The sequence below is a fragment of the Gymnogyps californianus genome, unplaced genomic scaffold (genome assembly GCF_018139145.2).
Source record: "Gymnogyps californianus isolate 813 unplaced genomic scaffold, ASM1813914v2 HiC_scaffold_52, whole genome shotgun sequence".
Taxonomy (NCBI): domain Eukaryota; kingdom Metazoa; phylum Chordata; class Aves; order Accipitriformes; family Cathartidae; genus Gymnogyps; species Gymnogyps californianus.
The window spans coordinates 37310-53350 of record NW_026114422.1 but is presented as its reverse complement, the minus strand read 5'-3'; the positions used below and the strand labels follow the sequence as shown (position 1 = coordinate 53350).

At 43.8% G+C, this 16041-nt stretch overlaps 1 protein-coding gene across 1 annotated transcript; it reads left to right on the top strand.

Moving 5' to 3' along the window:
• Nucleotides 1–11819: 11819 nt before the first annotated feature.
• On the top strand, nt 11820–14317 carry LOC127028969 (small integral membrane protein 15-like). The gene is made up of 3 exons (XM_050914647.1): nt 11820–11893; nt 12383–12456; nt 12621–14317. The coding sequence occupies exon 3, from the start codon at nt 12648–12650 to the stop codon at nt 12870–12872; it is 225 nt and encodes a 74-aa protein (XP_050770604.1). The 5' UTR covers nt 11820–11893; nt 12383–12456; nt 12621–12647; the 3' UTR covers nt 12873–14317.
• Nucleotides 14318–16041: the final 1724 nt, after the last annotated feature.

Here is a 16041-nt window from a genome sequence, read left to right as displayed (position 1 = left end):
TTTGTTGCCCATGCTGCGTGCATTGGCGTAGAGGCACTTCAGCTGGGCTGTCAGCCGTGTCACCTTCTTAGAGGAACACCCCTTAATTCCTTTGAGGTATTTCCCTGGTGTTTCCCTGTTGGCTCCTATTACCTCAGGAGCCCCTGGCTCATCTCTGTGTGCTCCAGTGTATCCAGCAAGTCTCAGAGCAACAGGCTGAGGGCCCTTGCTAGCACCCCGTCCCTCTAACCTTGGCGTGTCATCCCATGGCTTGTCACGGGCAAGCCTGATGTTATCCCCTTCCCCCTTCAAGCCTAGTTTAAAGCTCTGTTAATGATGAGCCCCACTAGCTCGTGAGCAAAGACCCTCTTCCCCCTTTGAGAAAGGTGAATCCCATCTGACACCAGGAGGCCTGGTGCCGTGTAGACCATCCCATTATTGAAAAACATGAAATTGTGGTGGTGACACTAGCCATGGAGCCATGTATTAATAGACTGGGTCTGTCTGTTTCTTCCAATGTTGCTGCCCGCAACTGGAAGGATAGAGGAAAAAACAACCTGTGCTCCAGATTCCCTTACCAACCATTCCAAGGCCCTGAAGTCTCTTTTGATTGCCCTTGGACTACGCATTGCAGCTTCATCGCCACCCACATGGAAGAGCAATAATGGGTAATAGTCCGAGGGCCGTACCAGGCTAGGAAGTTTCCTAGCGATGTCCTTAACCTGGGCCCCAGGGAGGCAGCAGACTTCCCTAAGAGGAGGGTCTGTCCGGCATATTGGACCCTCTGTTCCCCTCAGAAGGGAGTCACCTACAACTATAACCTGTCTTTTCTTCCTCGTGGAGGTGGTTGTGATAGGGGGGTAAGCCCTTCTGACCTTGGCAACACCTCTGGTGTAGATGGACCATCATCCACATCATCAATTGACTGACTTTCCAAATCCAGAGCCTCATACCTGTTGTAGAGAGGCACCTGGGAAGGCAAGGTAGACAGGGAGGGGGCTCGCCTGCCTCTCCGAGCATAGACTTGCCTCCATTCACTCCTTTCCTTTAAGTTACTGCCTTTCTAAGAACATTATTTCCTATAATTTGAGGAAGAAGGAAATAAGTATAAGTTCCATAGCAGTGAATCACATATTTTTTCTGATTGTCTTTTGAACATGCACTATCATTTAAACACATGATCCTGAAGCTGAGGTGTTTCAGATCACAAAATCAGTGTCAAGACTGGTTGCTGTTTAGATATTCTAGTCTTGGCAATGTTCCCTTATGTTTGATCATTCTGCTTTGCTATGAATGAACTGAAAAGCTTTTAATTTTAGGTGTTTTAACTCTAGCATGAAAACTAGGTAAGAACATATTAGAATTTTCTTTTTTGCTAAAGACTACTTCGCTGCCGAGCAGAAAGCAGGAGGGATGTACGCATAATGCTACAGACTGCTATAGCATTCCATTCCGTAGGACTAAGAATTCAAATATGGTACAGACTCCCACTTCCGCTGACAACAGTTTCTTTCCATATAAGACAGAGCAGGAAGCAGCCAACAATGCTGGCTGTCTTTCAGATCTCAGTGACTCATACATATACTACTCTTATAAGTTAATTTAATACTGAAATGGGCACTCATTATTGGTACTGAAGATTTATACAGCATCTTTAATCAGCAGAGAGCTCGCAATACTTTATAAAGTGTTTCTAAAGACACATAAGCAAAAAAATATACTTCCATGTTCAGATGGAAAATGGCAGCCATATAACACACAGGAAAAATGTACCATAGCATATAGGTCTAGTTGCCCAAAGAGGAATTAGGAATTAGAATTAGGGTCCTTTGTAATGACAGCAGTCCTGATTCATTAAAGTGTATCCTATAATGAAAGAGTCTCAAACTTCACTTTTACCCTGGATCACCAGGAATCCTTGTGGTACCCTGTAAAAAGGAAACCAAAATCCTTGGAGCTGTGAAAAGGAATTTTTGTTTAGGAAAATGTGTTACTTGAACTAGAATTTAGAAAGGACACTAGAACAGCTGTGAAAGATATTCCCTGGCTATGTGCTGAACACTTCAGAGCACTAAAATACTATACAGTACAATTATTATTACTGCAAGTATCAGGAACTCATTCTTACACCATATGCAGAGCACAATGCTTCAAGAGGTTCTTGCAGGCACCATCCTTGGACATTTGTTCAATTCCAATTAGGGACAACGTGACACTTTTAGTGAAGCAGTATCATTACTTCCTACTGTTCTTGGAAAGAAACCATAAAGATAATAAATACGCTCAGCTCTTCTATGAAATGTATGTAGACAGAAGTATGGATCTAGTTCTCTAGTAGAACATACATAGTACATACAGAGCAGGCTAAGTTTCTTACCTTAGAGTGTACATCAGTTAAGTTCTAAAAAGAACTTCATTTAAGACTTAAATGTCAATCAGTCTCCTCATCTTTGGCTTTGGTGGTGGGTTGACCTTGGCTGGATGCCAGGTGCCCACCAAGCCGCTCTATCACTCCCCCTCCTCAGCTGGACAGGGGAGAGAAAATATAACGAAAGGCTCATGGGTCGAGATAAGGACAGGGAGATCACTCACCAATTACAGTCACGGGCAAAACAGACTCGACTTGGGGAAAAATTAATTTAATTTATTACCAATCAAAACAGAGTAGGATAATGAGAAATAAAAACAGATCTTAAAAACACACCTTTTCCCCACCCCTCCCTTCTTCCCGGGCTCAACTTCACTCCCAACTTCTCTACCTCCTCCCCCCGAGCAGCACAGGGGGACAGGGAATGGGGGTTGCAGTCAGTTCATCACATGTTGTCTCTGCCGCTCCTTCCTCTTCATGCTCTTCCCCTGCTCCAGCGTGGGGTCCCTCCCATGGGAGACAGTCCTCCACAAACTTCTCCAATGTGGGTCCTTCCCACGGGCTGCAGTTCTTCACAAACTGCTCCAGCGTGGGTCCCTTCCACAGGGTGCAGTCCTTCAGGAACAGACTGCTCCAGCATGGGTCCCCCACGGGGTCACAAGTCCTGCCAGCAAACCTGCTCCAGTGTGGAGAAGGGAAAAAGAGTAATTCAGATTCTTCTGAAAGCTGGTTTTGCCATAAAGAAAAGCAAGGTCAAGGGACCTGCACAGGAGATTCAGTTCTTGGGAGTAAAATGGCAGGATGGATGCCGTCATGTCCCTATGGATGTGGTCAACAACATAGCAACTATGTCTCCACCAGCTAACAAGAAGGAAACACAAGCTTTCCTAGGCCTTGTGGGGTTCTGGAGAATGCATATTCCAGGTGATAGTCAGCTTGTGAGCCCTCTCTATCGAGTAACCCGAAAGAAGAACTATTTTGAGTGGGGCCTTGAGCAACAACAAGCCTTTGAGCAGATCAAATAGGAAATAGCTCATGTGGTAGCTCTTGGGCCTGTCCGGACAGGACCAGCTGTGCAAAATGTACTCCACACTGCAGCTGGGGAGCATGGTCTCACCTGGAGCCTCTGGCAGAAAACATCAGGAGAAACCTGAGGTCGACCATTAGGGTTTTGGAGCCGGGGGTATCGAGGATCAGAAGCCCACTACACCCCGACGGAAAAAGAGATACTAGCAGCATATGAGGGGGTTCGAGCCGCTTCAGAAGTTGTTGGTACAGAAGCATATCTCCTCTTGGCACCGCGATTGCCCATGCTACACTGGATGTTCAAAGGAAACATCCCCTCCACACATCACGCAACCAGCGCTACATGGAGTAAGTGGGTAGCGTCGATCACCCAATGAGCTCGACTGGCGAAATCCAACCGCCCAGGAATCCTGGAAGAGATCATGGACTGGCCAGAAGGCAGAGATTTTGGAGCATCGCCTGAGGAGGTGGCTCGTGCCCAAGAGGCACCACCATATAATGAGTTATCAGAAGATGAAAGGTGTTATGCTTTGTTTACTGATGGATCCTGTCGTGTGGTAGGAGACCATCGGAAGTGGAAAGCTGCTGTGTGGAGCCCTACATGACAAGTCGTTGAGGCCACTGAAGGAGAAGGTGAGTCAAGTCAGTTTGCCGAAGTGAAAGCCATCCAACTAGCCCTAGAGATTGCTGAACGAGAAAAGCGGCCAGTACTCTCTCTCTGTACTGACTCCTGGATGGTGGCTAATGCCCTATGGGGGTGGCTGCAGCAGTGGAAGAAGACCAATTGGCAGCGCAGGGGTAAACCCATCTGGGCTGCTGCATTATGGCAGGACATCGCTGCCCGGGTGGAAAACATGGCTCTAAAGGTACATCATGTAGATGCTCACATGCCCAAAAGCCGCGCCACTGAAGAACATCAAAACAATGAACAGGTAGACAAGGCTGCCAAAATTGAAGTAGCTCAGGTGGACCTGGACTGGGAGTGTAAGGGTGAGCTATTTGTAGCTCGATGGGTCCACGAAACATCAGGACATCTAGGGAGAGATGCAACATTACAGATGGGCTCGTGATCGAGGGGTGGACCTGACCATGGAGGCCATCACACAGGTCACTCATGAATGGGAAACATGTGCTGCAATCAAGCGAGCCACACGAGTAAAGTCTCCCTGGAACAGAGGGCGGTGGCTGGGTTTTCGATACGGCGAGGCCTGGCAAATTGACTATATTGGACCACTGCCACGAACACGCCAAGGCAAGCACTACATACTCACCATGGTGGAAGCAACTACTGGCTGGCTAGAAACATATCCTGTTGTATTGGGTTTGTGTGGCAAGGTTTTGGTAGCAGGGGGGCTACAGGGGTGGCTTCTGTGAGAAGCTGCTAGAAGCTTCCCCTATGTCCAATAAAGTTAATGCCAGCGGGTTCCAAGACAGACCTGCCGCTGCCCAAGGCCGAGCCAATCAGCAACAGTGGTAGCGCCTCTGTGATAACATATTTCAGAAAGGAAAAGAAGTTACAGGGGAGTTGCAGTTGCAGCCAGAGAGAGCAGAGTGAGAAGATGTGAGAGGAAGAACTCTGCAGACACCAAGGTCAGTGAAGAAGGAGGGGGAGGAGGTGCTCCAGGCGCCGGAGCAGAGAGATTCCCTTGCAGCCCGTGGTGAAGACCATGGTGAGGCAGGCTGTCCCCCTGCAGCCCATGGAGGTCCACGGTGGAGCAGATATCCACCTGCAGCCCCTGGAGGACCCCACACCGGAGCAGGTGGATGTGCCCTGAAGGAGGCTGTGACCCCGTGGGAAGCCCACTCTGGAACAGGCTCCTGGCAGGACCTGTGGACCCGTGGCCCCGTGGAGAGAGGAGCCCGCGCTGAAGCAGGTTTGCTGGCAGGACTTGTGACTCCACGGGGGACCCACGCTGGAGCAGTCTGTTCCTGAAGGACTGCACCCCGTGGAAGGGACCCATGCTGGAGCAGTTTGTGAAGAATTGCAGCCCGTGGGAAGGACTCACATTGGAGAAGTTCGTGAAGGACTGTCTCCCATGGGAGGGACCCCATGCTGGAGCAGGGGAAGAGTGTGAGTCCTCCTCCCCCTGAGGAGGAAGGAGCGGCAGAAACAACGTGTGATGAACTGACCCAAACCCCCATTCCCCATCCCCCTGCACCGCTCAGGAGGGGAGGAGGTAGAGAAAATCAGGAGTAAAGTTAAGCCTGGGAAGAAGGGAGGGGTGGGGGGAAGGTGTTTTAAGATTTGGTTTTATTTCTCATTATCCTGCTCTGTTTTTGACTAGTAATAAATTAAATTAATTTTTCCCCAAGTCAAGTCTGTTTTGCCTGTGACGGTAATTAGTGAGTGATCTCCCTGTCCTTATCTCGACCCACGAGCCTTTCGTTTTATTTTCTCCCCCTGTCCAGCTGAGGAGGGGGAGTGATAGAGCGGCTTTGGTGGGCACCTGGCATCTAGCCAGGGTCAACCCACTACACCTGTAAACCATGCCACTGCCCGAAACACCATCTTAGGCCTTGAAAGGCAAATTTTGTGGTGACATGGTACCCCAGAAAGAATTGAATCAGACAATGGGACTCATTTCCAGAATAACCTCATAAACTCCTGGGCAAAGAAACATGGCATTGAGTGGGTGTATCACATCCCCTATCACCCACAAGCCTCTGGAAAGATTGAGAGCTATAATGGACTGTTGAAGACTATGTTGAGAGTGCTGGGCAATGGGGCATGGAAGCACTGGGATATAAATTTAGCAGAAGCCACTTGGCTGGTTAAGACCAGAGGATCTGCTAACTGTCCTGGTCCTGCCCAAACAAAACCCTTACATACTGTGGGAGGAGATAAGGTCCCCGTAGTGCACATAGGGAAGTGTCTGGGGAAGGTGGTGTGGATTGCTCCTCCCATGGGAAAAGGCAAACCCATTCGTGGGATTGTCTTTGCCTAAGGACCTGGGTGTACTTGGTGGGTAATGCGGAAGGATGGGGAGACCCGGTGTGTGCCTCAAGGAGATTTAACCTTGGGGGAAAAATAATCTGTGATGTGAGTTGTATGTTGTAGGAAGTAATGTAGCAGGAATGACCTGAACCGACGAAGAGTGAGTTTTGCAAGGAACCAAACGAGTGCAACAATGACCCAAACCAAGCCGGTGTCGGTGCCCAACAATCAAACATGCTGCTTCTCCTGTCCTGAGCACCCATCTTGACAGATGGGGCCCAAGTCATAGCCTGTTCTTATGAACATCTGGAGGAGTGCAAGAAGCCCATGGAATGGGAGAGTAATATCTCTCTGTTAAAGGACAGGGGAGAGGAATATCTCTCTGTTAAAGGACAGGGGATAGTAGTTAATGAGAATGTGTAAATCTGTATGTTGGGTATAAAGATGGTTTAAGTATGTAGTTTAAGTTGTAAGTGTTGGTAAGAAGGGATTTCAGTAATGAGAATTAGATACAACGGAATGGTTAGAAGATATATATATATATGTGTATTAAATTATGTGGGACCTGAGCATGATGCAAATGGTATGAAATAAGGGGTGGAGATTGCATTGGGTCTGGCTGAGATGGAGTTAATTTTCTCCATAGCAGCCCTCATAGTACTGTGCTCTGTATTGGTAGCTAGAAAGGTGTTGATAACACACCAGTGTTTTGGCTACTGCTGAGCAGTGCTCCCACAGCATCAAGGCTGTCTCTGCAACATTGCCCCCCCTCACCAGTAGGCTGGGGGTGGGCAAGATCTTGGGAGGGGACAGAGCCAGGACAGCTGACCCAAACTGACCAAAGGGATATTCCATACCATATGACATCTGCTCAGCAATAAAAGCTAGGAGGAGGAGGAGGAAGGGGGGACATTTGTTATTTATGTTTGACTTCCAGAGCAACCGCTACGTGTACTGAAGCCCTGCTTCCCGGGAAGTGGCCGGACATCGCCTACTGATGGGAAGTAGAGAATAAAATCTTTTGTTTTCCTTTGCTTTTGCACGTGACCTTTGCTTTTGCTTTATTAGATTGCCTTTATCTTGACCCACAAGTTTTTTTCCATCTTATTTTCTTCCCCCCCTGTCCTGCTGAGGAAGGGAGTGATAGAGCAGCTTGGTGGGCACTTGGTGTCCAGCCAAGGTCAACCCACCACAATTAGATATACATACTTCTATGTTTTATCACTTTCTTAAGATACAAGAGTGTGCAGCACATTACTTGGCCTATGGGTCATGCACTGTCCCAACACATGTTCCTTGAAAGTATATAGTAGCAGAACAATTTATAATGACAGTTGGAAGTGAATTCTGTAGAGCATCAGTATTACTCATGATTTTGACTACTGTAATCTTGGATACTCAGGCCTAGCAGCATTGAATGGTAGCCAAACTACAAATATATGGGGTTGTTCATGCAATTTACAGAATAAAGATATACTGCAAATCCATTTAAACATAAACCACCAATGTTTTAAAACAAAGATTTGTAGCAGAAAAAGAATCCTTAATCCCCAGTGGTACAAAGGAGTGTTGTTGGCCCAAGTAAAGCTATAAAAACAGAATGTTTATTGGCTGGTACATACTGTGGATGTATCATGCACAGTCAAAAAAGTGCCAATAAAGCTTTCACAGCTTAGACATTTTACAGGCTGGGGGAAAAAGCAATAGTCAAGTTTAATTTTAAATTTTTTAAAACTCTTCAGAAAAGCACCATTGTTCACAAGAATTCCACCTAGCTCTTCTAGAAACAGGGACATTCAGCAGGTAGAGTACAACATGCCTGGGAAATTAATAGGTATACATAAAGATTATTGGAGAATTCCAATATGTAGAAAAAAGTAGCTTCAAGGAACTAGTTTATCCTCAGAATTTACAAATGATAAAAGGGTAGTTAGAGATTACACTGCGTGAAACATTTAGCAGCTTCCTTATATAGAGTGATTCTGGACCACTGATACATGTCAACACATCTGAGTGAAATGAATACATTTACTCAAAGCTTGTCTTCACCACACACACTCAAACACTCATAGACTCTTCAGTCACTGTTGGTATGAGAAATGCTTTGCTTTCATGCAAGTAACTCTCCCATTTTCCATGCCTGTATTATATTCTCAGCAGATTTCTCTGCATTGTATCTTTCTTTTTTTTTGCTGGATTTTTGGAGCGCCGTTTCCATTCCTCTGCCCACTCCCCCTTTGAAAGTGTGACAATGGACAGTAATGCTTGTCCCCTCCAGCATGCTCTCATGAAATTCCATTGAAACAGAACTTTTAATGCTGTTCTCATATATATGTGTATATATATATAAATTAACTTGTGATTTAATTTTATCAAAGTTGATGTTTCATAAATTCTTACTGTATTATATTTTTATGCTACTTCTGTAGCTGCTGTCATTGAGGTCATGTAGTTACTGAAAAGCTTAATTCCATCTGAAGTAAAGTTCCTTCCTATCCTAGATACCTGGAATGACATCTAGGTAAACCATTATGATGTTTAGTATGAATCAACAAACCATGACTTTCAAACCACACTTTAAACAATGCAATCTTTCATCAGTGGATCCTTTCCCGCTCCTTCCTAGGCCCTCCAATTCTCTCACTCATCCGCTTATAACTGATAGATACAAAATTAAATAGTGTCTGGCTTAAAATACTCACTGGCACACACATAGGTATAAATTAACAGAACAGAGTCATTTAAAGGAATTCTAGATGTGATGTAAAAGAAAGTGCATATTTACAAAGTAGCAGTTAACTGCCAAAATTATAGTGAACATAAACATATGCTTAATTTGGTCTTTTAAAGTATTCTGATGGTGTGCTAAGGGTTGTGCTGCTTTGTTCAAGTTGCAGTAAATTCTGGAATTTCTGTTCTCTCTTTAACTACTTAAAGTATAACAACTGAGTAACTCAGAAAAGCAAAACAAGTGGCCTGATCTCCTGTGGCCTTGTGGTTGAATTATCCTGAATTCAGCAGAGTGCAAGCCCCAAATGAAGCCTTCCCACCAGGTGGTAATCCCATAACATCTCTTTGTTCCTAACACAGATGCACTACAGCTTTCAGTCAAGGTTGTAGCCTGGGCCTCTCTTCTCTATCTAGCTGCCTATTTTCACCAATCTTAAAGGAGCAGAATTATTATGTATGAGACCTCTACTACTTTGCCAATGTAACCAGCCAACAACTTCAGAAGCTATTAGGGGGAGAAGGACACACAGAAAAGGTAATTACATAAGATCTGTTTTCTTAGAAAAGCAAATTAAAAATCCATACTTTTTATTTCTTCCCTGCCACAATGAATCAGGCACTTTTCTCTTTAAATCAATAAGACAGAGAAGACATAGAAAGACAGACAGATGAGACTATTACTATTATGGGAAAGACTGGAACTGGCAATTAATTTTGCAGTAGATCTAAAGGTAGTGATATTAAGCAGCTTGTATATAGCTGTTGACTAAGGTCAGTGTTTATTTTGGCATGGGTATCTGAATTTGACATCCAAGCATCAAAAATATAACTGTTTCCCCTCTAGCCCAATACGCAATTTTACCAGAAATAGACTATACTTATATAATAGCCCATCTACTTTTAAGTTGGCTACACAGCATGCAAAAACATCTTATAATGATACTAATAAATACAACACCTCAGAACTAATATCTAAGATCCAATAAATTTAGATTGTTATATTTTGCTAACTTTTGCAAGTTACAGATCAAACAGGGACTCATAACCTCTCTAAGAGTTTTAATGCTTATGTAAATGGCTAACACATGTACAGAGATACTATTTTTAAAAGATGTTACAAGAGCCTGAACACTACAGACAGGTTTTGAATAAGAATGCACAAGTAGCCTCTAATAAAAATTTGCACATAGCACAAAATTGCATTCAACATATTCAATCTAAAGCATTTTAGACTAGTTAGACCTCTTGTCAATGACTCTTTCCTTTGACAAAATATATTTCTTATTTGCCTGTCTGCTGCCCTTTGAATAATATAAATATTCACAGAAAGAACACAGACATACAAAAGAAGAATGCCCTTATGGTATTTGCTGTTATACTGCAGAGAAAGGAACTCCTGAATTGATCAATACAATTTAAGTGATTGCAAGATCTTCTCGTGTACTAAACTAAAACCCAATCTATGCTTAACTTTGCTTTGGAAGCATAATGAAGAGTTTTTATTCACATCAGTGTGTGTGTACACATGTGTGTACAAAGGGAGAGGGAAAGGCTTGGTGCAACACACATAAAGCAAAAACTCAAACCCTGAATTTTCAATATGAGAAAATTAAGGGCTATAACAGTCACTCAGATTATACTGCAATCAGCTGAGTATTTTTGCTGAGGTCAGTTCAGTAGGGAGCAGTGCAACAACCAAAGCTCTGATAGCAGCACACAACTATTGCACAGCACTTTTACCCCTGGGAACTGCATGGTGCACTGCAGCTAGTCACTGAAAGACCAACAGAGAGGGTCAGGATTTCCCACAAGGTGCAGGAGATACATGTGGGATCTTGCCAAGCTGCTAGCAGAAGTTACTTGTGGTCTACCTCTAGATTGTACCATGCACTTGAGTAGCACTATAACAGAAGAGAAAATGGAGAAGTGACAGACCAGTGACACCACTGTGCACGTGGGGCACCAATTCCCAACCTTGCACTAGCCTGAGCGGGTGACTGATCACTGCCAGACTGTCACTGGGTACGAGCTGCATCCTGCCACCATCCTCAACAGGGTTATTTTACAATGTGAAAAATCCAGTCAGATACCTTGGAAACTCATTTTTCCTGACTACATCTTTTTTTAAACGAATAACAAAAATCTCAATGCTGCAACAGCATGGGGGATCATCAGTGTGATGTAGGTAGCACCCGCCAGCTATAGGAGGCGAGGCACTTCGGGGCTTTGAATGGGAAGCACCGCCCGAGCGGGGCGGGGCGGGGCCCACCCCCGCCGGGAGCGTGGGGGGGTCGCTCCGCCCACGCCCAAGTCTGTATGTATGTGTGGGGCACTGCCCCGTCCCTGCAGTCACGTGAGGTGGGCGGCCTTGAAGGAAGGGGGCTGGGCGGCCGTTAGGGTTGCTCTAGCTAGTCGTGGTGGGCGGGTGGATTCTGTTTTTTGGGTGCCCGGCCGGTGTAGGCGGAGCGGGCGCCTCCTTCCTGTTTCCGCTCGGTAGGCTGGTACCCTCCAAGGCAGCGGTACCGTGGGGTAGTGGTGGGGAGCGGATGAGGGAGGTGGTGGTGCGGCCGGCGGGAGGGAAGTGAGGCGAGGCGGCATGGCATGGCCCGGCCCGGCCCGGCCCGCCCCGAGCCTCGGTGATGCCTTCCCGCCGCCGCCATCCTCCATTCCCCCCCCCCCCCCAGCAGCACTCTCTGTGCTGGGCGAAGGTGAGTATTGCCGGGGGCGGGCCGTACTGGGCGTCTTTCCCTCATGGCCTGTGTTTTCACTCCGCAGGGACCTTGGCGCCACCATTCCGTCGCTTGACGCGCCCGGAGGATGCCCGAGGCGGCGTTGTGCCCCCTCCCCCGCCGCAGGTGAGGGCAGGGTGGTTTTCTCCACTGTGCGGCTGTTCTTTATTGGGGGGGGGGTGGGGGGGTGGCGCGAGCGAGCGTAACGACTGCCGGGAGGAGGTAGGGAGGGAGTCAGTCACCATGAAGGTGTCCTGGGTGGCCCTGGGTGAAGCCTGGCGGCTGCCTGGCTCCTGCTCCTTGCCGAAGGACTGCGAGTCCCCTTGCCTGGGCGCTCGCAGGCGACCGGCCTGAGGCAGTCTGGTGGCCTCTACATGTGCGCCTATGCACAGGCTCACGCACGCTGGCACCTTAATACTCGTTTCAGACACAGTTTTTATGTTGTTTTTGACTTACCGACTTACTATGGCTAGCTTACTATTTAAAGCACCAGCTTCCTCCCCTCCCCAGTAAAACCTACAGAAAGATAAACCAAACGGGCTTTTTTTCCTTCTTTTCCAAAGAAGCACATACCTCACTTTTTTTTTTTCTTTTCTTTCTTCTCTCTCCATGTAGCAACTTTTTCTTGGTAGTATTTGAAGCTCTGTTGGATGAAATGCCTAATTACTCTGTAAACATCGTACTTTAAGGTAGGGTCAGCACTTTGTATTGTGCTCAGTTTCACATACTATGCACTACTTTTAACTTCTAGCAAAAATGAGCTTGCTCTTTAATAATGAAAGATGATGACATTAAAATGGTAATTGCTTTTATTTTTCTGACTACTCAGAATTTTTTTATTATTATTCCATAGGGTTTCCCCAATAGAAAAACAGAAAAGATGTTTGATATTAAAGCTTGGGCTGAATACATCATGGAGTGGGCTGCAAAGGACCCATATGGCTTTCTTACTTCAGTGATCTTTGCCCTTACACCATTGTTTGTAATTAGTGCAGCACTTTCATGGAAGCTTGCAAAAATAATTGAGGCCAGGGAGCGAGAGCAAAAGAAGAAACAGAAATGCCAAGAGAATATTGCAAAAGCCAAACGAACAAAGAAGGATTAAATAGGCAAAAAAAGGCCTTCCTTGTGCAAAGAATCCACTTCTTTAATGAAGCACTGTTGTACATTTTGTGTTGTAACATTCCTTTGATACTTGATTCTGTGAATTACTCCTTAACGCTATGACCTTTGTTTTCTTAGTGTGGCGAGCCATTTTCCTTGTTTCCGTTCCTGTAGGAACCCTCTGCAGCAGTAGTTCATGTTGCACTTATAAGTATTTGTAATTCCTGGTAAACTGGATTACAGAAAGGCAAGTTTTGGTATACCTTCAGCAGAACTGTAGAGGTAAGATAGCTTCAGTGTTTGCTAGCATACCTTACTGATTTCCTTTAAGAATACTGCATATGACCATGTGGTTCATTCAGCTGTGTGCCCATAGGGGCTGCTGTAAGCTTGTCTGCACAAAGAACCTAACTTGGCTTTTCCTGTTTCCTGAACTGCCAGCCATCAAGAGTCTTTAAATTCAGCCCAAACTCCAGGAAACTGATTGCTTGTTCTTAATGCCTTCATTTGTCTTAGGCCGCTCATGTTCTACAAAATACACTACTAGGTGGTTTGGTTTTCCCTAATGATCACATGAATGTTCCACCTGTAACTTGTTTGTTTCTGCCTTCATAAACTTTTTATGTCTCAAAAGAATAGCAATAAATGGCGTGAGACCAAAGGTCCAGGTGGCCTAGTGTTCTGTGTCCTAGTGACCTATAGCAGGTGGCTGTGGAAGAGTACAGGAGGAGGATGTGCACACTGGTGACAGTAGTTCTTCCTACTTGCTAACCTTCTGGCTACCTTTGATCTAGGACCTTCTGGTTTTAGGTGGGATCTCTGTTCTCATGGCCCTTGAAACTGCTGCCTTCCAGGTTGCAAAATGCTGGCATACTGGAAAAAGTCCAAGTGGGGGTTGTGTTGTAAATATGCCAAAATTATTTAACCTTCATTCCAATTCATGTTGTTTTTTTCCCTAACAAGTGATTAATTTTTCAAAGCCTAACTTTTATTAATAGTCTAGTTTTAAAGAGCTTGTGGCAGTCATTAGGTTTTTAGACTTAGCATATTTCTAAACAGCAGCACAGAGTTGTGCTTTCTAGTAACTGGTCTTTCATTATATGTTTAAAAATAAAACCTTAAAATAATACCATTGCTCAAATGAGGAGACCTATAGAGCTGACTGACACTAAGGGGGATTAGAAGTGGGGAGTTTAACTGAAACAAAGTAAATGTGAAGTACTTGTATGCAACTAGTAACTGTTGATCATCTTCCAATTTTGTTGGTCAAAGAAAGCATTATTAGAATATGACATTTCTGCATTTTAAAATACATGGGATTGTCTCCACTGTTTTTTGTCTCAAACGTTGTCAAATGTGTATGTATTCCACCTTTGATACCTACATAGCTTAAAACACATGTAAGAGAACTGATCAAGTATGTACTGCATAAATAAATTTGATACTTTTTAAAAGTGTGGGTTTTATTTTGACTCAAAGTTCTCAAGCATCATCTCTAAACAAATAATCTGCAAATTTTTTATTAGATCTATTTGGCCATAGTTTAGATATATTTTAGGGAAGTCCCTGCATACACCAGAAATAAAAACTATTATTTTTTTAATATTAATGACAGTCTCCTGTCCCAAAACATCTTTGTTATTTTCCAGTGGCTTTACCAAGTGCTTCTAACCTCTATTATAGTAGTTTATATGTAGTTTAACTCAGCCTGATTTTATCCTGTGCTTACTGCTGGCTGCAAATCAAACATTATTCAAATATGTTGATTCTTTTATTAAAATAAGTTAAAATATAATATGGTGCATAGTCACTGTAGTGTCATAGTGATTCCTGTTAATGAAATCAACTTTTCCATCTAATTGCCAGAGGAAAGCTTACAACTTCAGCACACTGGCGCTGTCAAGAGAATTAACGAATTCTGGAGTACTATCTTAAATGCCTAGGTTTGGGAAGATAATTTAAGTGCATTAATTAAAATCTATTACATCAAAAACAATTTAAAAAATAAATCAGTCTTGAAGGATAAAACAGTTTAGAATTATTTAAGAAAATTAAGTTAGCTAGAAAACCTACCTAAAACGATTTCAAGAGTAATTGATGAACAGCAACTGTTGGAAACAAAATTTTGTTGTAACATATCTTATTTTTCACTAAATCCAAACATTTTACAGTAGTTTGTCACGATTAAGCCTATTTGAACAGTTCTGCAAAAATAAATGAAACTGCTTTAATATTACTTTATTGCACACTCACTATATATAACAGCTGTTTATGTTGTCTGTTAAAATATTTATCCATTGGTAATATCTGTACATTACAATTATTAATATTTATTATGACTACTGCTACTGCATGGTGGCATCCAGGAACCTGGCTGAAAGGTATTTGCAGTGCTTGTTGGATCTTGTTAAGGCTTGCTCTTTCCATAGTAAGGGGCTGATGCATGGCCTTTGAGCATGAACTGGTTCAGCAACAAGTCCTTCCTTGTATTCCTTGGCCTGAAGGTGCTTATCCTTTTCAGATGCATCTTTGATTTTCTGTTTAATTTCTTGTCTATAATTTTCATTAAGAATCTCCTAAGAACACAGTAGAAAGATAAAGCAGAAGTAAATGCAGTGTACAATGTTGGAATAAAATATTTTAAACAGTCATTGTTTTTCTTAATTTTATAATCTGAATTTTCAGGTAGGTAGGTAAAACAAAATGTGGCAAAACTAATTGTTTTTTTTCTACAACTGCGATTTCAGCCCTAGTTTAAAATGTTCTTAATGTTTTGATCGTGTTGTTGAAAAACTATTGTGGTATCCCAGTTTCACTATTCCATTGGATCAAAAAGGAAAAATAATTAAATACAGTCATCAACAACTGTAAAAATGCATTACAAATCAGGTTACCTTTTACATTGTTTTCTATGTAGGACTTGCTACTATATAGCTATACTATATAGCTATTTATCACTTGCATTTCCTCATGTAACTCACTATACCTATGACTTCAGGTATCTGTGCCCCAGGGCACAGTTTTGGGAAACACAGATGTGCAACTTTGACTCTGCTAGTACAGAAGCCAAAGCGACACAATATTAATAAATAAACAAAATGATAAAATAATAATTTAAAAAACAGCTAGGGCAGAACTGAAATTACTGAGATGGTACTAGTAACTCAGGA

Excerpts from the sequence above, each read along its gene's own strand:
- LOC127028969 (XM_050914647.1), top strand. The coding sequence starts at position 12,648 with ATGTTTGATATTAAAGCTTGGGCTGAATACATCATGGAGTGGGCTGCA.